General features: G+C 45.6%; 1 protein-coding gene across 3 annotated transcripts in view; it reads left to right on the top strand.

Annotated features, from left to right (window-relative positions):
• The window catches only part of CHD2 (chromodomain helicase DNA binding protein 2), a 3702317-nt gene that overhangs the window by 3288685 nt on the left and 389059 nt on the right, over positions 1–24573 (top strand). For all 3 annotated transcript variants that reach the window (XM_044078379.1, XM_044078380.1, XM_044078378.1), the window contains one exon: positions 20290–20412. In XM_044078379.1, coding sequence (XP_043934314.1) covers positions 20290–20412 — 123 coding nt within the window. The remainder of the gene's footprint in view (positions 1–20289; positions 20413–24573) is intronic.

The raw sequence follows: 24573 nt of genomic DNA, 5'->3' as shown, positions 1-24573 counted from the left end.
AAGATAAAAATGGCACCTAGGTCCAAAGCTGCCGACGACGCTTCTCCTAAGCCAGTCGCCAGTTTGCCGGTACTCAGTGAAGTGCTTTCGCAGCCCTTGATACCCGCTACTTCAGATTCGCAGGCCTCTATTGAGACCCATTCGGAGTCTGGTATGCCGTGAGATGCTTCAATTGTTGAACCTGCGGATGTCTCTACCTTGGATGGGTCCGGAGCAGCTGTGCAGGCACCGGCTTCTGAGGGTGTATTCAGGCCTACTGACTTGCATATTAAATCAATGCCATCTTCTACTTCAAGGCCTAAAACTCGAACCATGCCTAGAAAACTGACGCCCAGACAGCATGGTCAGGCCTCTATGCCTAAAAACAAATGATAAGAATGGCTGAAGACCTTATTACTTTAATCAGGGGAAACCAACCTTCCCTCCTCTGAGACCTAGGACTGAGTTTGCTTATGATACTTCTGACCAAGATTCTGAAATTTCTGTTTCCTCTGATGACCAGGATTTACCCTAATCTACCTATGAGGATTCTGATGCTGAGGACTCTATTCCTTCTGCTTTCCCCCGGGAGGATTTCTCTTTTGGTGAAAACTTACGTACTCTTAGGGACCATTTTCATTGGGAAAGTCAGGATTTCTCCGATTCTAAAAAGAGGCTTAGGGATTTCTTACTCCTGCCCCAGCACAGGCCTTTAGCTATCCCTCCTATACTAGACATTGTTGATGGTGCCTTTTTGGAATCTAGCTTGGCCCTTGTCTCTTTATCTCCTACTCCCAGAAAACCTGATAGATATTACAGGGTTCCTGACTCTCACAAGTTCCTTTTCAAAAATCCTACTGCGGATCCTGAGACCATTTCACAGAGACCCAAGGGCATTAAAGCTACTACTGCCAAAAATCCTACCCCCTCTGATAGAGACTCCAGGGCGCTGGATAGATGGGGTAAGAAGGTATACACTTCTGCAACCTTGGCCATTAGGGCCTTAAACTGCCAGTTTCCTATGTTAAAGTATCAGCAGCATATTATTGGATTGCTTAAACAGAAAATTATGTTGATTCTTGATTGTGCTGAAAGTAAGGATTTAAAGGATTTAATGCATTCTGCTGAACAAGTTGGAAAACATACTTTGCAATGTGGTTTTGATTCACTTGAGGCATCTTGCAGGGCTGCTTTCACTGAGTCTGTACTTAGAAGACATGCTTGGCGTAAGGAGCAATCCTTGCCAGATCATTTTAAAGCTAAATTACTGGATGCTCCCTTGAATCAGGACCACCTGTTTGGCAATAATGCAGAAGAAGTTCTTAAAAAGATGGAGGAAAAAGCTAAATCCATGCAAACTGTTGATTTCTTAAAAGTACAACTCCAAGATTTATTAGGCATTGGCCTTCTAAGAATTGGTCCTTTCCTGCCTCTTCTGGGCCTTCTCAGCCAAACCCAGATCCAGCAGAACACCTAGGCTTCTGTCCCAGGATACACACAGGACTAAGCAGTGGGGGGGGGGGGGGGGGCTACTTCCAAATTTGGGAGTAGTAAAACTCCCCCCTATAGTAAGCTGTCTCAGTGACTTCACTTTAAAACTGCCAAGCACTTCTCAACTGACTGCCCCTTTGGGAGGAAAGATTGCTCTACATGCAAAAAAACTGGGAACTCATTACCCAGGACAAATGGGTTTTAAATAGTGTCCCAAGGATACAGATTTCACTTCCACACCTTACCAACCCCAAACGGTTGGCCAGATCTACCCCCAAATCAGTGGGCAGAGTCTTAAAATCAACTACTCTCTCTTTCTTAAGCATAAAGGCTATTCAAACAGTACCAGAAATGGAAAAGGGACAAGGTTTCTACTCAAGACTTTCCCTGGTACCCAGAAAAGACAATTCATAACATCCTATACTGGACCTGTCTACTCTAAACACCTTTTTTGGTGATTCCAAAATTCAAGATGCTGACTCTTCACCAGTTGCTTCCTATGCTAGGCAAAGATGCCTGGTTGGCAGCCCTTGATTTAAAGGAAGCATACCTGCACATCCCAATCGGGGAATCTTGCAGAAGATACCTACGCTTCAAAGCAGGCTACACGCACTTTCAGTTCCCTGCACTGCACTTTGGCTTATCTACTGCGCCCAGGTATTCACAAAATGCCTTGCTCCAGTCATTGCATTTTGCAGGCAAAGAAATATTGAAATATACCCATACCTGGACGATTGTCTAATTCAGGCAGAAAGCCAGGACATACTTTTGAATCATCTGGCCTTTGTACAAAGGGTGCTAACTTGTCTGTAGTACACCATAAACAAAAAGAAATCACACCTGGTACCCTGTCAACACATTATATTCCTGGGAGCAAGCTTGAATTCAACTTTCCAGATGGCTTTTCTCATGCCAGAGAAACAAATTCATTTGACAACCTACTTCAAACTAGTGGCCACAAAAACCCTGCTGTCTGCAAGGCAAATACTACAAGCCTTGGGGTTCATGGCCTCCTGCTTTCTTCTAATTCCATGTGCAAGACTGCATATGAGGAAACTACAATAGTTGTTAATTTGTCTTTGTTCGTATGTATTTGTATGTCTGTTTGGGGCTTTTCCCCCCTTGGGTCTCCACTGAAAAAGGGTAAATTCTTACCCAGCTGGACCAACCCGGTTAACAAATGCAAAATAATATCTAAAAAGCTTATGGTGTCAACATTCTCAGGATCTAGAAGCAATGATTCCTGTCATACCTTGCCTACGCCTAGAGTTCCTTTGGTGGGCAGAGGCCTGCCACCAAAACAAGGGACTACCATTCACTTTACCCCGCCCAGATTCTAACAACAGAAGCATCAGACTATGCATGGGGGCTCACCTGGCAGGGAAGTGCATTCAGGGGAAATGGAACCCAAGTCAAATGCACCTGCATATCAATCAAAAAAAAATTTTAGCTGTACAGAATGCTTTGACAGCCTTCAAGGACCACATTCTTCCAGGACAGTTAATGGTAAAGATGGACAACACCATGGTTACATGGTACATAAACAAGCAGGGGGTACCCATTCTTACCCAACCCCTCTGCAGACTAGCCATGGCATTGTGGAACACAGCCTTGAGCTACCAAGTGCATTTACAAGCTCAATTCCTGCCAGGAAAACTAAATACACCGGCAGACAGACTAAGCAGAAACCTCATGGACCCACACGAGTGGAAACTGGAACCAAAGATTTTCAACATGTTGACAAACAAATGGGGAGCACAGATATAGACCTGTTTGCCTCCCCCCAAAACTACCAATTGGACAAATTTTGCACAAGGACTCCCCACAAACAAGCTTGGAAAGTGGATGCTCTGTCCTTCAGCTGGAAAAATAGATCTGAAGTAGGAACTTCATTTGTCAGCAACCTTTGGGATACGGATCCGATCTCTGATCCGAGCTGGCAACTTCTACCACAGCATAGATCCGAGCTCCTAGCTCCTCCCTTTACCCATAATCCCCTGCCAACCCTGACTGACCTCAGATCTAGTTTGCCACGCTTGAAGCTGGATTTCGAGCTCCTGATAGTTGAGTAACTTTTGTGAGAAAAACTTTGCATTTTTTCTTCCTTTTTCTTGTGTGAGTGTGTACGAGTGTTTAGGTTTCCTATATTTATCTCTTTTTGTGTTTAATTTTTCCTCCCTACCCTCTCTGGTTCGTAGTGTGTGTTTGTGGTGTGTGTAGGGGCCTAGTGAGTGTGTTTTTCTGTATACCATGTCGGAGGCCCCTAAAGCCATCTTTTCAAAATGCACCGAGTGTGGCCATAAGCTTTCACCTGCGGATGGCCACACCCGGTGCGTTAGATGCCTTGGGCACTTAAGGACCGGAGATCGAAGCTGATCCTGGCGGGCCTTTTGCCCCCGGATTCGGCTCCGGCCTCTGGTACTTCTGTGGCCGCTACCCAGCTTTCGGTGGTAGCCACACCTCTCTCCCTCCCTCCGGTCGGGACTCAACCTCCCGCTTCGGCTCCTGAGGAGAGGGAGGCCGGGAAAGCCAAACAGAAGGAGAAGCACCATAAGCGGCGGGCCGAGGACTCCTCCTCGGCCCAGCCCGCCAAACGGCCTTCTCCATCCAGAGCTTCTGGATCACCTCCTCCTCGGCTCCGGTCCCCTTTTTTCTCACCAGGACCCGGGGAGGAGTGGACCTGGTCCCCGTCGAGGTCATCGAGGCGACACTCTAGGTCTGCCTCGGTGGCCTCGTCGAGGTCCACCTTTAGTATGTCAGATGCAGACATGGACCGGATGATGAGGAGGTTCATCCAGGCCCAGTTGCAGATGGGAGTGCTGTTGCCTCCCCCCCCCCCCCTCCGGAGCTCGACCCCATTTTTTTGCTCCTTTTCCGACCCGCTTTCCGGGTTCGGAGCATTTGGAGCCGAGCTGCGTTGGATCCGGTGGTGGGTCGGAGCCGATAGTACTGGTTACTTCGACTCCGACTGGTCCCTCAAGCTTGTTGGATCCGACCTTTTGGAGCCGTGGGTTGAGCTTCGGATCCGAGGGACTCTGTGTGACTTCGGCTCCGTCCCGGTCAGAGCACACGGGTCCTTCGGATCCGAGGGTCTCGGCCCCGGATCCGAGTGGGAGTCGACTCTCGGATCCTATCGAGAGTGGCTCCCCCTCAGCTTTCGCGGTGGTGGAGAGGGCACTGTTGAGGGCATCCAGACCTCCGGTCCTGGCTTCGGCTCCCCCCTGCACTCCCTCTCAGCTGGTCCAGGCTCCCATCACCCGGCCTTCGGGGCAGCCTGCTTCAGCGTCTCTGGGTGTTCCTTTGGAACGTGACATTGCTGGTGAGTCTTCCTCGGACAGCCCCCCCCCCCCCGAGGAGGTCCCTCACAAAGCTAAGTGTAAGAGGAGGCACGTGGACTCCCCCGCGTCCCTTACGGAAGATACGGACGTAGATGAAGGGGAAGGCTCCCCAGGGTCACCCCCCGAGGATGTCTCCTTTGGAGACATCATGGAAATGCTCAGGATTAGGGGAGGGTGGTCTGCCCCCAAGGCTTCTTCCGATGAGTCCGTATTCCTAGAGGCGTTCGAAGCAGGGCCATCTACCTCTTGGTTGTCCCCTCCCCCGACCCCCTGGCGGACCTTATTTCCATCAGGGCTTGGAAGGAGCCGGACACTGTAGAGCCAGTCCCCAAGCGCCTGGATAGAATCCTGAGTCCCCCTGCTGAAAGAACCCACTGGAGCAGAGGTCCCCCCGTGGATGCCATGTTGGTGGCGGTGGCCACTGAGAGAGAGTTGGCTCAGGAGAGCTCTGTGGTCCACCTGCCGAGGAGTCCACCTGTAAGGAGTCTCGAGCGATGGACTGCCTTGGGAAGCCGGTCTTTAGTTCAGCAACCTTTTCCATGAGGGCGCTGAACTATATGGCACACGTCATCCGGATGCAGCGAGATCTAATAAAAGAATACGCTGCATCCTCCCCAGAGTCCATGTCGGAAGGGGACAAGCAGCTGTACTCCTCCCGAATGTCCACTCTACATTCAGTTTCCAACACCTCTATGCGGCTCTTGTCTCACGCAACTGAAGGAGCCGCTAGAGCTGGCGGAGCCGGCCTGGTAATGAGGCGCCAAGCCTGGCTCCGACATTGTGACTTCTCGGAAATCTTTAATGCGTCATTTGCGAATGCCCCCTTTGATGGTTCTGCACTGTTTGGAAAACCGTTCGCGACACTTTAGTCCAGACCGAGAAAGACGGGAAGATGTTGTCTGCTGTCGGAGTCTGCTTCTCTGCTCCCCAGAGGTCCTTTTCCAAGAACCAAAAGGGTCAGAAGATGATGTGGTTCCGTAAATCACATCAGTCCCAGTCTGCTCCGGACAACCAGTCCTCTCGTGGCAGAGGAGGACAGGGAGGACGCCGCCCAAGAGGCAGAGGGGGTCCCAGAAATTTTAGGTCCAGAGAACCTTTCTGTGAGAGGCCCACGCAGAACCCCTGAGGGGTTGCCCGATTGCTCCACTCTGGAGGCAGTCGGGGGGTGTCTTTCGAAGCACCTAGCAATGTGGGAGCCCATAACAACAGATCGCTGGGTGCTTCGCATCATATCCAGAGGCTACCAAATTCCCTTTATTGTAAACCCCAAAACCAGAAGCCTCCCCAACGTACCACCCAATCAGAGGGAGGCGGCTGCTACAGACATTCAGCAGCTTTTGCAAAAAAGAGCCATCCAACCCGTCCCCCCAGATCAGTTCGGATCAGGGTTTTACTCCAGGTTCTTTCTGGTGCCAAAAAAGATGGGTGACTTGAGATCCATTCTTGACCTCTCTTTCCTGAACCTGGCAGTACCCAAAGAAAAGTTCCGAATGGTCACGCTACAATCTATTCTCCCCCTATTACGGGAGAATGACTGGATGTGCTCGATAGACCTCAAGGATGCGTACTACCACATTCTGGTGGACAGACGCTCCAGGAGGTTCCTCTGCTTCCGGCTGGGAGCCAGCCACTTTCAGTTCAGGGCCCTCCCCTTCGGTCTCACCTCAGCCCCAGGGTGTTCACCAAAGTCTTGGCGGTTATAGCGGCCCACCTGAGGCTTCAGGGAATTCAGGTCTTTCCGTACCTGGACGACTGGCTCCTCATCGCCCCAACAAGGCATCTGCTCTGTTCAGGCAGGGATTATTTCCTCAATCTTGCTCCACGCCTAGGGTTGACTGTCAACATGGCCATATCCTCTCTGGTCCCTACACAGGTAATAGATTTCATAGCCTAGGGTTGACTGTCAACATGGCCATATCCTCTCTGGTCCCTACACAGGTAATAGATTTCATAGGGGTGAGATTGGATTCCAGACTAATGCTTGCCTTTCTGACTCCCGATCGGCTTCAGAAACTGAGGTTGCATGTTCAGGCCATTCTCCGACTTCCTGCTCCACTGGCGGAATTGATCCTGAGGGCTCTAGGGTCCATGGCGGCAGCAATTCCTTTGCTGCCCCTAGCCCGTGTAAATATGAGGGTCCTGCAGTGGACCCTCCAGGTACAATGGTCCCTGTCTCACAACCCCCTGTCCCATCCTATTCCCCTAAGCAGGGCTTGCAGAGGGTCACTCCTGTGGTGGCTCTAGTCCCCGAGTCACCGCACGGGACGACCATTCTCGATGCCTTCCCCCGTCGCCACAGTGACCATGGACGCCTCTCGCCTGGGGTGGGGGGGGCACTATTCAGGCAGAACGGTCCAAGGCACGTGGAACGACACAGAGACCTCCTTGCATATCAATGTCCTAGAGATGAGGGCAGTGCTTTTGACGTTGCAGGCACTTCACAGTCTTCTTCCGACTGGGACGATTGCAGTACAAATGGGCAACATGTCAGTTGTCTGGTACATCAACAAACAGGGGGGAACCAGGTCTTATCCTCTTTGTCGCGAGGCCATGAGAGTGTGGGAATGGGTGATATCCACCAACCGCTTTCTCATTGCAACGCACATTCCGGGATGGTCCATCATCCTAGCAGACAGGCTCAGTCATTCGATTCTGACCCCGTACGAATGGTCTCTCAATCCTCTAGTAGCGAAACAAATATTTGCCCAATGGGGGCAACCCTGTTGCGATCTTTTTGCCTCTCCCTCAAATACCAAATGCAACAGTTACTTCGCTCTAATCCCCCCCCAGGGGGAGTCCCCGAGATACTCTCTAGTACATGCTTGGCCTCCCGGTCTCCTTTACGCTTACCCTCCATTGCCCATGATGCTAAAACTCTTACAGAAAGCCAATCGGCTGGGGAGCAAAATGATCCTCATTGCCCCATTCTGGCCTCGTCAAATGTGGTTTCCGTACCTGTGGTCTCATCTGATTCATCCACCCTGGATTCTGGATACCCTTCCGGATCTCATTACTCACCCTCTGGGTCTTCCGACCCCCAACCTGGTCAACCTCAAGCTGACTGCTTGGTTGCTCCAGTTCCACTCCTGATAAGGACTCCCGGAATCTCCTCACTAGTCAAAGCCATCCTAGTAGCAGCACACAAACCTTTCACCAGAAGGGTTTATCGAAGTAAATGGAAACGTTTCTCCATTTGGGTGGGGCACCATCACTTAGATCCTTTCACGGCGCCTCTTACGTTGGTTTTGGATTTTCTAACTACCCTTTTTCATCAAGGGGCTAGCTGCTCTACAGTCAAGGTACAACTAGCAGTGATTTCGCATTATCATGTAGGGCATGAATCGGGCCCTCTTATCACTTCCAAGCTTTCTAAAGCTTTCCTCAAGGGTACCTTCCTCCTCAGACCCCCGGTCAGGGAAGGTAGTACCCCCATGGGATTTATCTTTGGTTCTTCAGGCCTTGACAAGCCCCCCTTTCGAGCCGGCGGCCCGTTGCATGTGGATGATCTCTGAAGCATCGTGCTGTGCCACTAACCTGGAGGTGTGGGTATCTTTGATGAATATGGTTACGCCCCCGCCTTTTGTGTTTCAGTCCAGGTTTTGTGGCCGAAATGTATAGTATGAGTTGTAGCCTGGTAGTGCTGGGGTGCTCTCTGGAGCCTTAAACCAGGTTTCAGTTATTACGCATATATTGATTTTATCCATACTGAGGAGTGCCTCGAGTGCGTGCATTTTCAGGTTTAGACTTCTGGCACTGAGCAGCATTACCCTCAGTTTTTTGTTACTTGTGCTATTTACGGCGGTGGGTTTGTCTTTTGAGCCTTGCCTAAAAAAGGCAGTATGGGGTGGCAAGAGCCTTGGCCAGTATTCGAAAGCCTAAGGGCGACAGGTGCAAGCCGTCTCTAGAAAAATAGCGTGGCTTGTTGGAGCATGCCATCCCAGGCTGCCAGATACTGGATCCGCTTTGAATGACACCAGAAGCTTAGCCAATTGTTGAAATTGATAATTTTTTTCTCTATACCATGGTATCATTTTTGGTGAGGGCAGGATGCTACTCAGGGTCAGTATCATACCAGCCTGGACTACGTGATCAGAGAGCTCCTCCATGTCTCTCTTCATGTAGTCCAGGGAGGTATGGCTCAGGTCATTCACACCAACATGGACAATGACAGAGTCATATTTGTACTTGTTCTGTAGTGACCTTAGTGCTTGTGTTATGTGGCGGATCCTGGCACCCAACAGGCAACTAACAGTGACCTTCACCTTGTTCAGCCTAGTGAGTGGGATATCAGTGTGCCTGACTATAGTCTCACCTATTACTAGTGTGTTGGGCATGTTATTTTGCCTTAAGGGCTGTGATTGAGTGGCACACTGGTTTTGTGAAGTATGTGTTTCATGGTTTGTGTTGGGAGGGGTGGAGGTTGCTTGTATGTCTGCTTTGGAGGTCTCTGTTGCTTTTGCAGATTTTTATTTAGAGCCTCCGAGTATGTTTTTGTGTATTTGTGTGTTTTTTGCCAGTGCTGGTTTCATAGGTTTATATGAGACTGGTGGTGTGATGCATATAATTCCCTTCTCTTCTTGACTGCCTGGTCCAGTCTTGGGATGAGAGAGCTTAGCCAGCAGTTTGACTGTATAATTGCATCTCTCGCATGTATTAGTGTTTGGTGGAAGGAGGAGAGGGTTGTCTGTGTACCTGAGGCATTTGTAACATTGCCTCAAAATGCCCAGATTCACCAGTTGGACTGGAGAGTACACCTGAAACTGCCCTTTGGACATGCCTGGGTAGGTACAGTGAACTGTTTTACTGATTGGCTGGTAAGGTCGAATATAGACCCTTGTCCTTCTCTACAGTATAGGGGGGTCTAGGCTAAGGTTTATTAGTGCTTTCTATGAGATTTGGGCAAGGGCAGGGATGAGAAGTGAATGAGTTGAGTGCTTAAGTTGAAAGTTTGTCTAGTTCCAAGGGAAAAATTGAAGAACAGACTTTGTGGAGCCAGGAATTGTTATACCCTAGCTAACCGGCGCTGCCCAGTGTGCAAAACTGCGCAAATGCGGGTTTTATAGCAGGGAAATGAAAGAGAGAAAGGAATTAGCCCAAAATGGCCAATAAAAGTACTCATTTATGGGCTGAAACCACTCCTCTAGGGACAGATAGGCTGCTCAAAGCTCCCTCTCTCACAGTGAACAGAGAAACTTCCTTCTATCCAGGTAAGGTATGGGCAAACACAGAAACTTGTAACACAGCCCTGAATTCAGCACTAACCTGAAAACTGGACTAAACTAGCTTAGAAAGGCGGGAAAACAAGTATTTTTTTTTCCAGAAAATAAAGCAGATACAATCAAAAAAACACTAAATGCACAGAAATGGCTATAACACTTGAGTGTAGCCCACAACGATTAAATGTTAACTGTGTAACCTACAACAGTTAAGCAGTTCATGTCATCCAAAAAAGGCAAATGGCAGTGTGGAAGACAAATTCCACATGAAGATAGCCATCTTCGGTGTCTTTTCTGCCTAGGGCCTACCCACGACCACAAATCCTGTCCCATTTGCTAGGTGTCTGTACCAAAGACCCTTGAAATAGACCTTACTCCTTAGCCATTTAACTTGGAAAATAAGTCCTTAAAGTCCTTGGGGCTCGATGTCAAGTTGGTCACTATGTGGAAGGGTAAAAAGCAGAGGCCTGAAGCTTTTGCTGTCTTACTATGGACGTCTCTCCTGAGGGGAATAAGAGCCCGGAGATACGGCTGGTTCCTGATTCTAGATCCCAGGCTGAGCCAGATGATGAGGCTGCCCTGCATGTCCTCAGAGGCTGAGCAGGCATCCTTCCCAGATTTAAAGGGGGAACCGAGGCTTGTAATAACCAAAGGCCCTAAAGGCATACCTCAGATTCTGGTGCGTGAGGAAATTCACTTGGATATCATCAAATGTAGGTGTACGACTGGCCCTCCTACACTACATAGGGCAGATCTGCTTCAAAAGAAAAAGCAGAAAACAAAACATTTGGCTCCTCCGAAGGATCCTCACATTGACTGGAAACAATAAACCCAAGGTCTTTTCAAGGCCCTTATGGCCGTAAAGCCCCCCATGGGTGCTTCACTTCCTACACCACCCAGCACAGTATCTCCACATAAATCAGGGAAGAAGTTTCTTCAGGTGAAGAGATACCCTCAGAAGAGGAATCTTTGGCCTACTCCTCACAGATCCCCTCCCTGCTAGATTATTCTTCCCTGGAGGAGGACTTCAGTGAAACTGAGATACCCATGGAAGAACTCTCTTTTGGTGAAAGCCTAATCAAAATGAGAGATCATTTCAAATGGAATATCACTCCGGTATCTGATGTACAAAAAGGGTACTATGACCTTCTGCAGGTGGAATCAGCTAGTCCTTCAGGTATTCCTCCTTTACTACCTGATTTCCTAGATGCCTTTGTCTTTGCTTCCAAGGCCCCAGACTCCCAGCCTCCTGCTCCTAAGAAGCCTGACCGATTTTACAAGGTCCCAGAGGACTGTAAGATGTTCGTATTTCACTGTTGCAGTCATTACACTTGGGTTATCCTGCTGGCAGGCTACCCGCAGTCGGCCTGAATTCCAAAGTCTTGGTCCGGTGTCGGTTGCTGTCGCCTCTTCCCTGACGTCAGTGCGTCAGGGGTATAAAAGATGCAGCCGACGCCATTTTCTCCAGTCTTTCTTGCCGCACGGTGCCCGAAGCAAAAGCAGTTCACAGGTGCTGGTCGGCCGACTCCTGAGATTTTCAAAATCGAATTTCAGATCCGAAGTCTTCATTAAAGCTAAGTACCCCGTTAGGGAAACATTTTTCTTGCTTTAGACCAATGTCAGAAAAAGTTAACAATTGTATTTCTTGTGGGAAGCAAATACCTCATAAGAATTTTCATTCTTATTGTATTCCTTGCCTAGACCCTGATCACGATGTTGTTAGCTGTCGGTTTTGTGCTAGATTTAACCAACGCACTATTAAGCATCGGTATGATTTTGCCTTTCATTACTTTGGCCGAAGATTCAATTATATATTGCCGTTGGAACAGCCGACAACTGGAGTTTATAAAAAGCGCAAGGATAAAGAAAAGGACAGGCATCCGAGGTCCAAAACCGACGACGAGGCTTCCACTAAGCCAGTCGCCGGTTCTCAGTGAGACGCTTTAGCAGCCCCTGACGCCCGCTACCTCAGAGCCACAGGCCGCTTCCGACTCCCATGTGGAACCAACTAGACCTCTGGAAACACAAGGTATTGGTCACTCGAAAACTATTCCCTCAAATGGTCCAGAGCCGCTGAGCAGGTATTGGCTTCTGAGGGTGTTTTCAGACCTACACAGTTATATGTAAAGGCAACTTCAGCCTCAAAGGCAAAGACTAAAGCAGCTCTAAAGATAAAGAAACAAGTACAGCATTCTCCTGGACAGACTTCCATGCCTAAAAAACAGATGCTTAAAATGGCCGAAAACTTAATTACTTGGATCAGGGGTTCCCATTCCCCTCCTGATAAGAGGCCTAGGCAAGAGACAGTATATGAATCTTCAGATCAGGTTTCAATTTCCTCTGACTGCTCTTCTGAAGAGGAATACTCTCTTCCTCCCTATGAGGATTCTGACGCTGAAGTATCTATCCCTTCGGCCTCCCCTCCTGAAGGTTATTCCTGTAGGGAAACCCTACATACCATGAGGGAGCACTTTCACTGGGAGAGCCAAGATTACTCAGAATCTAAGAAAAGGTTCCGAGACTTTCTTTGACTACCTCAGCACAGACCTCTTGCTATTCCCCCTGTTCTAGACATTGTAGATGATGCTTTTTCAGAGTCTGGCCTGTCTCCTGACTCTTTACCCCCTGCTCCTGTTAAGCCAGACAGATACTACAGGGTTCCAGATTCTCATAAATTTCTATATAAAAACCCTGCTGCTGATCCAGAAACTATTTCTCAGGGTCCCAAAGGGGTCGAGGCTTCCACTGCAAAGAACCCTGTCACCTCTGATAGGGATTCAAGGACACTGGACAGATGGGGGAAAAAAGTTTACACTTTTGCTACCTTAGCTGTAAGGGCTTTAAATTGTCAGTTTCATATGCTTAATTATCAGCAATACATAATGTCACTGCTAAAACAAAAAAGGTTGACTGTTTCTGAATGTCCAGAAAACAAGGAAATGCAGGATTTATTGCATGCTGCTGAACAAGTGGGAAAACATACTTTGCAATGTGGTTTTGATTCTCTGGAGGCCTCTTGCAGGGCCACTGTTACGGGTTTTGTCATTAGGAGGCATGCTTGGTTAAAGGAACAGAATCTGCCTGAGCATGTTAAAGCAAAATTATTGGATGCTCCATTACAGCATGATACTTTGTTTGGTGTTAAGGTAGAAGAGGTGTTGAAGAAAATGGAGGATAAAGCGAAATCTATGCAGACAGTTAAGGATTTCTTGCAGGTAGAGCCGCCCAGATTTAGCAGGAACTGGCCTACAAAGAATTGGTCCTTTCCAGTGTCAGACAGGCCACAAAAAGGCAGATACAGACGCCCTAGAGGCGGATCCCTCCCCCAGGGCTCATACAGGTCTAAATGGAGTGTTTTTACCAAAAGCGGAGAAGACAAATCACAGCCATATAGGAAACAGTCACAATGACTTTCCTCCACCAGTACCAAGCACATATCTTTTGGCTGCCCCCTTAAGGGGAAAACTAGCACTTTTTTCACAAAATTGGCGCATGATCACCCAGGACAAACGGGTCTTGAATATAGTGTCTCAGGGCTACAGATTCCACTTTCACACCCTGCCAAAGGCAAAAGGTATGCCAGACCTGCCACACAATCAATGGGCAGAGGCAGGAAAAGCAAGTTTCATCCCTCATGGACATGAGGGCCATTCAGCATGTACCACAGCAAGAGCAGGGACAAGGATTTTACTCAAGACTTTTCTTGGTACCCAGAAAGGACAACGCTTGGAGACCAATACTGGACCTGTCTATTCTAAACACTTTTCTGGATGTTCCAAAATTCAAAATGTTGACTCTGCAGCAGCTTCTGCCCATGCTGGGCAAGAAGGCTTGGCTGGTAACTTTAGACCTAAAAGAGGCATACCTGCATGTCCCAATCAGACAATCTTGCAGAAGATACCTCAGATTCATAGCTGGTTCAATGCACTACCAATTATCTGCACTGCCCTTTGGCTTATCTACTGTGCCCAGGGTCTTTACAAAATGCCTGGCACCAGTAATTGCATTTTGCAGACAAAGAGGAATTCAAATATATCCTTACTTAGATGACTGCCTTATTCAAGCAAGCAGAGAACAAGGACATTCTACTAAAGCATCTGGCGTTTGTAAAAAGATTATTAATTTGCCTAGGGTACACAGTAAATGAAAAGAAATCAAAACTAGTACCCTCTCAAGAGATAATATTCCTGGGTGCAAGCTTAAATACAACTGCCCAGATGGCTTATCTCATGCCAGACAAACAAAGGCAACTGACTTCTTACTTCAAAATGTTGGCAACAAAGACCCAATTATCTGCAAGAAAAATTCTGCAGGCTTTGGGTTTCATGGCATCCTGCATCCTGATAATTCCATATGCCAGACTGCATATGAGGAAACTACAATGGTATCTAAAAAGTGTTTGGACTCAACATTGCCACAGCCTGGAGGCATTAATTACCCTCATTCCATGCCTACAACAGGAGTTTCGATGATGGGCGCAGGCCTGTCACCACAACAAGGGACAGCCAGTCACCCTTCCCACAGCCAGGCAGACTGTAACAACAGAAGCTTCAGATTATGCCTGGGGGGCGCACATGGCAGGAAAATGTATTCATGGCACTTGGTCCGCAAGCCAAATGCATCTTCATATCAATCAAAAAGAGATGCTAGCTGTTCAGAATGCCCTAACAGCCTTCAAGGATCTACTTCATCACAACAGCCAACTAAAGAGATTCTGCACAAGGACTTAGCACAAGCAAGCATGGAAAGTGGATGCTCTATCATTCAGCTGGAAAACCCTAACAGTGTACGCTTTTCCTCCTCTGTCTCTCCTCCCCTAGGTACTCCTAAAGGTCAGACAAGAGAAGCCAAAAATGATTGCACCAGACTGGCCCCGCCACTACTGGTACCCAATCCTAAAGAGGTTGTCTCAAGGCCCAGCCCGGACATTACCTCTTAATTCCTCACTTACTGACCCAGCGAAACAATCAGATCCTGCACAGCCAACTCAGGACCCTAAATCTGGCAGTGTGGCGGATAATGTAGCCATTCAGAACACACCTCTTTCTAAAGCAGTGATGGATGTTATTTTGGAGGTCAGGAGGCCCAGTACCAAAAAATCTTATGCAGAAAAATGGAAGAGATTTTGTGCTTAGAACCAGGCACAAGGAATTAACATGTTTGTACCAAACATTCCTCAGATTTTACAATACCTAACTGAGATGCTGGACAAAGGCCTATCCTTTTCATCAATTAAAATCCATGCCTCTGCCATTTCAGCTCATTACAATACGGAACCACCTATTTTTTCTCATCCATTGTTAAGGTAGTACCTCAGAGGAGCCAAAAACATAAGACCTCTGAAGTTAAAGGTAAAGATTACCTTTGGTCTGTTTTCAAATCATAGCCCCATTGCATACAAAACATGGATGTGTTCTTTGATGCACCTTCCTGACTGTTAAATTATATTCCTTGTATAATACAGCAACAGCACACTTGTTTGAGCGCATTTTAAATTTTGAACATTTTTCCAACAAAACTGCACAAGTCAGGAAAGAAAAATAGCCTGGCAGACGGACTAAGCAGAAACCTCACGCATCCCCACGAGTGGAAACTGGATCCACAAGTCTTCAGCATGATAACAAAGAAATGGGGATGCCCAGACATAGATCTATTCACCTCCCCTCACAACAGCCAACTAAAGAGATTCTGCACAAGAACTTATCACAAGCAAGCATGGAAAGTTGATGCTCTATCATTCAGCTGGAAAGCCCTAACAGTATATGCCTTTCCTCCTCTGCCTCTCCTCCCCAAGGTACTCCTAAAGGTCAGACAAGAGAAGCCTAAAATGATTCTGATTGCACCAGACTGGCCGCACCAGCACTGGTACCCAGTCCTAAAGAGCTTGTCTCAAGGCCCAGCCTGGACATTACCTCTAATTTCTCGCTTACTGACCCAACGAAACAGTCAGATCCTGCACAGCCAACTCAGGACCCTAAATCTGGCAGCATGGCAGATAATGTAGACATTCAGAACACACCTCTTTCAAAAGCAGTGATGGATGTTATTTTGGAGGCCAGGAGGCCCAGTACCAGGAAATCTTATGCAGAAAAATGGAAGAGATTTTGTGCTTGGAACCAGGCACAAGGAATTGACATGTCTGTACCAAACATTCCTCAGATTTTACAATACCTAACTGAGATGCTGGACAAAGGCCTATCCTTTTCATCAATTAAAATCCATGCCTCTGCCATTTCAGCTCATTGCAATACGGAACCACCTATTTTTTCTCATCCATTGTTAAGGTAGTACCTCAGAGGAGCCAAAAACATAAGACCTCCGAGGTTAAAGATAAAGATTACCTTTGGTCTGTTTTCAAATCATAGCCCTCTTGCATACAAAACATGGATGTGTTCTTTGATGCACCTTCCTGACTGTTAAATTATATTCCTTGTGTAATACAACAACAGCACACTTGTTTGAGCGCATTTTAAATTTTGAACATTTTTCCAACAAAACGGCACAAGTCACATTTCCATCATAAAAGTCTACTCAAACATCTACAATCCATGACTATCAGTAAATATGCACAATCTCTGCAGAAGTAAAAGTCATCTAAATAATTCCACATTAAAGAGATCTGTAACTAATGGAGGTTGTTGCTAGCAAACAACTTTATATTTCATTATTTTATTTACAGATAAAGTGCCTCTTCAACTTGCCCTTGAGGAATACATTGCCTATGCTATGTTACATTAAAAAAAAAAGTTAAGCTAGTAATATTGCAATAGGGAAAGGAGCAGCATCATTTTCACTGCTGTGCTGACTTCATAGCAACAGTACATACAATCATTTGAAAAATGATTGCACCTGTCATCCAGATATTATTAATTTATTCATTTAAGCTGAAGTATCTTCACACTGTGCAGTTAAATTCAGTATAGCAAAGTGCAGCAAATACATCAAGCTACTAATATACTTATCTTACTGCTAACAAAGAAAGTCGACCTTGGGGCAAACTGTTCTGTGTGGATATATAATCAGTGAAACTCAATTTTGCAAAGCAGACACGAAGATGCATTATGTTTCTAGACTCAGGCTGAAAACTGGCACTTTTGAATATATAAGTTGAAAACAATGTTAAGAATTTCCCTTAAAATGGCTACAGATATTATTCTAGAAATGCACATTTTTCAGACTCAAACTGAGAACTGATACTTCTGTATTATAGGAATCAGTGTGATAAGAATTTCCCTTAAATGCCAGATCGTATTAGAAGTATGCAGTCAGCAGAACAATACACTAAAAGTCTGCTAGAAGGAAACCGATTCAGCAGAATGAAAAACAATTTAAGCAAAAACATTCCAAGAGTGATGTAATCAAGCATATGTGGAGCGATTAACTTTGCACATTTCCCTTAAATTCAATACCATATAGCCACTGTGAATACCACATCACTTCAATTTAATTTTATTTATTTAACAATTGTTTACCACTAAAGTCCAACTTGGAACAAAATTCAACAAATCAATTTTTCAGCAGATACCCAGGGAGAAATGTCTTTATGCTGGAAGAAATAGGAGAAAACCCACTCAAAGCAGGGAGGAATGGACATGCAGACTCCGCACAGAAGGCAGTGGCACTGGCACCCTAACCCGAATCAAACCAGAGAACCTTACTGTGAGGCAACAGTTGTAAATCATGGCTGCATCACTGACTGCACCATGGTGCCAAACTGCAATTGTTTTCCCTTGAGTGGATCAGCATACGCCTATAAGATGACCTAGCACTAAAACAAAGTAAGAAAACACTATGGACTGTTCATTCGTAAAACACTGCGATGCAGAAATTACAGCAGTGACAGGATGGAAGACACCATTACCAATGCGCTACTAACTAAATGCAAATGTGATGGATTAAATACACTTTTTACTTTCAAATTCAGAGCAATACAAGAGAATATGACTGCGAGCTGCACCTGCTGCAAACATAACTTAGTCTCTTAGTGCCTTAGTGGGCAAAGCATGGAGGAAGTTATTTATCGTCTGCTTAGTACAACACAACACACATACAACACTAGCGAGCTGTTCAGATGCTGCCTGCTAGTGCTAAGCTAAAGTTAAGTATCCATGAGTGACTGCTGCTGCCTACAGCTATAAGTTACATTAATACACATCTGTTTTTAGTACATTAAAAACCAAAGTGGCTAGAACGAACAACATGAGTCGGCGCAGAGTTAATGAACCACTCGTCCACTCCACTAACTGTCTGATTAGCTTGGTTGGTCTGTTAACACAATTCGTTGGTTCCTTACCTCACCTGGAGCCCTTTAAATTTGCACAAAAATCTTCCATTGCTGTATGAACGAAAGAGCTATAACTGCTTCGAGCACCAAAAAGAAGACTTCTAAAATGAAATAACTGTTCCCGCCGCTTGCAGCATTTGAACAGTCCAGCCGGAAATGTGTGCAGAGCTATTCCGATAGGTTGGTAGCACTGACGGCGCTGATGTCATCGCTCACATGATGACGTCAGCCAAAACAGCGCGAAAATGTAAAAAAAATTGGAAAAAATCGGAAATGATGGATTGTCATTCGGGAATCGTGACACCCCATCATTTGGACCCCAAAACTCGGTAAAAAACGAGGAATTCGGGACGGTTGGGAGGTATGTTTGATGGGTTATGTGGGTTGATGTACACTTACCATAATTAGGATTTTCCTTCCCTGAAACTCCTGAATTATATTGTGCCCTGGAATGTCACCTCAGTTTATCAGAGTAGCCTGAGTTGTCATTTCGTTTTTTCATAGCAACTCACAAGTTGAAGACTAAAAGTAATGAGTCTTTCAGCTTTTCCCGGTTAGGGCTCGCCACAGCGGAACTCCGGTCCGCTAATGATTGGTAGAGGATTTTTACTTTTGAGTTACCAGCCCTAACGCACAACCTTCAACAAAGGTACGCCCATCACGCATGCCTCCACACAGAAGATGCTCTAGCTGAGAATCGAATGGGACAACGTCTTGCTATGAGGTGACAACGCTACCACAGCACCACCACTGAACCATGAAAATACATATACGACTCATAATATCTAATAATTGAATTTAATGCTGTTTGCTTCCAGCATTGTGTGGTAAATCTGATTAATGAATAAAATGATTGTTGTAGAGAGGACAGGCTAGCTATGTAGTTAGACTGATGACTTGTCACATATTCTTAAGTGATCTTAGAAATAAAGAATGCTGTATCACCAAAATTATTTGGCATCATCAGTACTGTTTGTGGTTATTCCCAGATAAGTAATAATTTGCAATGCATGGAGGGCGGCGGTTACTCTCTGATATCTAAAAAAAGATAAATCTGTTAAGTGTTTCTATAGCATGAGACCTGATCTTAACGAATGTAAGCACCTCCTGTTTAACTTGTTAAAGGTGGGACTCGAGCTAGGCAGTCACATCTGCCAGTACCGACCAGCACAAGACAGCATCAGAATAAAAAACAGATTTGTTTACACCTGCTGTCTAAGCCAGTAATGTCCTTAACTTATTTTTTTAAACTTGGAAAGATGCTTGAATAACAGCATTTGTGTTGACCTGCATTTTCTGAATGATACAGTCTGAAACTGAAAGGCATGTCATTATTTAGTGACTTCATTCCCGGTGATTTGTTAGAAAACCACAGATTTTATGAAGAACAGACCAAACATCAGACAAATATCTGAACATTCTGTGGAAATCCAGTTGAGAGGCATGGCAAATTGAGTGTAAGCTGCTTCATCACTGAAACGTAAGGGACTTTGTTCTTCTGTCTTTCTGACAGTGCTCGTTAAATGCTTTACTGCTTTGAAAGTCGGAAAAAACACAAGTGCTTTTTTCTTTCTTTTTTTATTTTTGCTTCGTTCTCGAGTTGAATTTCTTTGCATTCATGTCTCAAACACATTATAAACAAGTTATGACTGGTGACCCGCTCATAATCCTCTATATTTTAGTATGATTTATGACTTCAGTTAATGTGTAAACAAATTATTAGTACAACTCTGCTGTTTTCATAGTGAGTGTCATCATCCTTATTGGCGGAATAAGTCTCATACTGTGATGAATATTTAGTTTAGTGCTAAATGCAGCTGTGGCACTAACCAACTTTAATAGTTGCACATTATTACTGTTTAACAGGGATGAATAAATTGTTTGGAAATAATATGATCATTGACCATTTGTCTTAGTTTGTGAAGTGTGTGTTTGTAAATTCATGAGCCACAATAAATTTGAAAATTTTCCTTTGTATTAGATAACACCGAAGAAAAGGAAGCCCCGAGCACCAAAAAAACCCAAACTCCCCAAAGAAGAGCCTGAAAGTGAAGTTCACTCTCCTCATCTCTCAGACAACCAGTCAGAAGAAACCGAAATCAAGGTATGTCTAGTGACCACTAGCTAACCACGTCATTTTGATGAGATACTAGATAATGTTCAAGTAGTCTTATCGACTCACTTCATATGTAACATTGCACTTTAGTAGTGGTACACAATGACTTCCCTGTTGGACTTTTGTGTCAAGTTGTTTCATCATCCATGGTATTGTCCATGTTTTTAAATTGGTTTACTTAATGGAGTGAAGTGGGAGAATAATGGTGTCATCATAGCAAGAGCAATTCTGTGTTTTAGTGGCAATCTATTAGGAGCTCTTGTGCTTTATCTCGCATCACACAAACCTGCAATCTGACTCCATAAGTCCTGAATCCTTGAATGTTGTCTAGGTTCACTGTGTTGCACCGTGTCGTCAAGGTGTTCCTGGCTGTTCAGAAACAGGGAAATTAGACTATTATTTCAGAAAGACTTGACTAACAAGTTCTAAATATTCATTTTGGACTACTGTTCAGCCCATGTAGTATACTTGGCTGAGAGCCAAAGCATTTTTTCCTACTCATTTCAAACATACATTTTCATTATTTACAGGGGGAACAACCACTGTGAGCTCTCTTGCCTATGTTTTCATCCATTCCTCTTTAGTGGTCTTGAGCTCACCCTCTTTATTGCTTATAAAACATATATTCTGTTAATCCATGTGACTTATCAAGCAGTCTTCTCTTTTTAGAAAGTGTAGTTGTGTGTAGGAACAACTTGACAGTCACCTTGTTTGCCTGTATTTGGACTTTGATAGGCCATGGGTCTTGTTTGGTGTGATATTTAATACACTATGTTGTGGTTCAAATACTTCATCACTTAAAGGAGATCAGTGGGATACCTTTTGGAATTGCTCAACATTCCTGCACTTTGTCCCTATTTCCTGATTGTGATAGAAATGATGAGTCCAGCATTAAAATACAATTAGTCCAACTGTTTCTATCAAATATTGCATTGTCTTAGCATACTGCTGTCAGTACACAAACCCTGTGCTGTGGAAAACATTGCTGTTGTCTTTGAACAACTGACATCAGGATGGCTACTAACCAGCCATAGTTTTCTTCCAAGCTCCCTCTCCAGACTTCCATTACCACAGCAATATTTGCATTCCACTGCAGAACAAGCAAGAGATCACCCATTCTGTGATGTCAGAGCTGCAACAGCTGTATTATGGCAGGAACTTCTTTTCTTTGAGTGTTGCCTGTACATTTTGCTTTGCTAACAGACCTACACACAGCTCGTCTGTGGCAACTATAATTGGATTAATATTTGTTTAAGGTGAGTTTTCCACAGTCTTTGTACACAGACTATGTATTATTTTTTTTTCATTATTTGTGCATTGCAAATGTTTTCATGCTACCTAATATATGCACGGAATTTTAGTCAGTTATTTGCATTATACTTTGGAACTGCATTTGGATAATATTTAGTCTATTATTGCACATTGCTTTTATTTATTTTTTCTTTGGATCACTTTTGAATTGTATTCCTTCCTCTGTAACCTGTTGTGCTAAACTGTATCACAAAGGAGTGCTGTTACTGTGTAATGTCAGACTGCCCATTTCTGCCTTTTCTGCATGTCCTTGTGGATTAAAATGTAAAAAAATGCAGTTGGTACATACTTAGCAAGCGAGTATTTAAAAGTTGCAGCGAGTCTGCTTCACCTTATCGCATGTTGAAAGCATCGAACGGCAGTAATGTCGTAAATGCCGTACAACGAAAGTGTTGCGGGATCATGGTACAGTGGGGATGAGAAAATTTGCTCTTTCCTCACTGTAGTGCGATCTTGGAGTTTGTATATATAATTAGCAGGGGTGTGGGGCACAAGAACAATTTCGATGTACGGCATTTTTGATGTTTATGCCATTCAATATTGTCATCTTTTGACAAGGTAATATAGACACGTTGCAGCTTGCCGTGTGCAGTAGTAGCAGGTCAAACTTCTCACGGAAACAAATGATGTCCTTCAAGGATGCATCTGCAGTCCTAACATATGGGTTGTCCTGCCTCAGGCAGCCCTTCGGTCGGCCGGATTCCAAAGTCTGGGTCTGGCCTCGGCTGATGTCGCACTTCACCCGACGTCATAGCTGCTGGGGTATAAAGGCATCAGCCGACGCCATTTTCCTCAGTCTTTCTGGCCGTGCGGTGCCTGAAGCAGAAGCTGTTCGCAAGTGCCGGTCGGTCAGATCCAGAGATTCATACTACCGAAGACTTCTAAAAAGCTAAGTACCCTGTTGGGGACTCTTTCTTGCCTCAGCTGATGTCAGATAAAGTAAATAATTGTTTAACTTGTGGGAAACAAATACCTCATAAGGATTTCCACTCTTACTGCCTTCCTTGCTTAGGCCCAGACCACGACTTATCAGCTTGTCTAGCCTGTGCTTCCTTCAACCGACGGACGCTTAGACGTCAGTCGGAGTTTGCAGAGGAGTTTTTTGGTCCCACTTTTGCTTACAAAATGCCGTCGGAGACTCCGACTACGCAATTAGCTAAAAAGCGCAAGGAAAAGGACCGACACTCGTGGTCCGCTGTTTCGGCTGAAACCGCGGTTAGGCCAACCGCGAGTGTCTCGGTTTCGGCTGAAACCGAGTCCTCGGTACTTCCTTCGGCCGAAAGCATGCCTCCGATAGCCGAGGCCTCACAGAGCATGGCTGAATCTGCTACTGAAATTACTGCTACAGAAGCAGGCACCCAGGATTTGTCAGACACTATTCCTTTAGACATATCTACCCCTGCACGTGGGGCTGCTAGACCCCCTGCTTCTATGTCTATCAAGGCCTTTTCCAGGGCTAAAGCAGCTAAATCTTCTAAGGCCTTACCTGCTAAAACTCGCTCACACAGGCCTACCTCTAGTTCCCAAATACTCAGCCTGGCTGAGGATCTTATTTCTTTGATCAGGGGATCCCAACCTCACCCAGACAGGGCCTCTCAACCCCCTCCAGATAAGAGGTCTAGGACTGAACCCCCGGAACCTGTCTCTACAGACTATTCCTCGGATGACTCAGATATTTCAGACCATCAGGAAGGCCCATATTCTCCTTATGAGGATTCTGATGCAGAAGACTCCATTCCTTCTGCTTCTCCTCCTGAAGAATTTTCTTTTGGGGAAACCCTACATGCTATGAGGGAACACTTCCAATGGCAGGGCCAGGATTTTTCAGATTCAAGGAAAAGGCTAAGGACTTTTTTACACTTACCACAGCATAGGCCTTTAGCCATTCCTCCAGTAGTTACAGTTGTTGATGATGCATATAATGATGCCTGTACTGCCCCTGATTCTCTTCCTCCGGCCCCTGCCAAGCCTGACAGATATTACAGGGTCCCCGACACACACTACCACTTGTATAAGGCTCCTGTTGCAGACCCTGAAACCATTTCACAGGGCCCTAAAGGTGTGACAGCTGCCTCTGCCAAAAACCCTCTTCCCTCTGAAAGGGAATCTAGAGCATTAGAGAGATGGGGTAAAAAGGTTTATACTTCTGCTACTCTTTCGGCCAGGGCCTTAAACTGTCAATTTCACATGATTCAGTACCAGGAATTTTTGTTAGACCAGCTAAATAAAAAACTGTCCTCTCCTGAACCTATAGACCGCAAGTCCCTTCAGGATTTGGTACATAACTCTCAGCAGGTCAGTAACCATTTCTTAAAATGTGGCTATGATGCACTGGAGGCTTCCTTTAGATCAGCTATGACTGGAACAGTGATTCGAAGGCATGCCTGGTTAAAAGAACAATCCTTACCAGACCATGTTAAGTCAAAACTCCTAGATGCTCCTATGGAGAAACAAAGTTTGTTTGGCTCCCCTGCACAGGAGGTTCTAAAGAAAGTGGAAGAAAAAGCAAAATCTGTCCAAACAGTCAAGGATTTCTTACAGGTCCAACCTCCGAGGTTTAGCAGAAATTGGCCTTCGAAGAATTGGTCCTTTCCAGACACCTCCAGAGCACGGAGAGGCAGAAATAGACGCCCAAGAGGCAGAGGCCAATCTAGGGGTGCCTACGGGGGACGTCAGTGGCAACCTGCCAACCAGAGAAGTGCTGCCACAGATTCAACTACAACCACTTCCACAGGACAGATACAATGACTTGGCTCTGGTTCCGCCTACCAGGGAACAACTGGAAGCACCCTTGGGCGGAAAGCTAGCCTTATTTTCCGACAACTGGCATTGCATTAC

The sequence above is a fragment of the Protopterus annectens genome, chromosome 7.part0 (genome assembly GCF_019279795.1).
Source record: "Protopterus annectens isolate FY-2018-M chromosome 7.part0, PAN1.0, whole genome shotgun sequence".
Classification (NCBI taxonomy): domain Eukaryota; kingdom Metazoa; phylum Chordata; order Ceratodontiformes; family Protopteridae; genus Protopterus; species Protopterus annectens.
The sequence above is the reverse complement of the archived record's forward strand: the minus strand, read 5'-3'. Positions and strand labels throughout refer to the sequence as shown.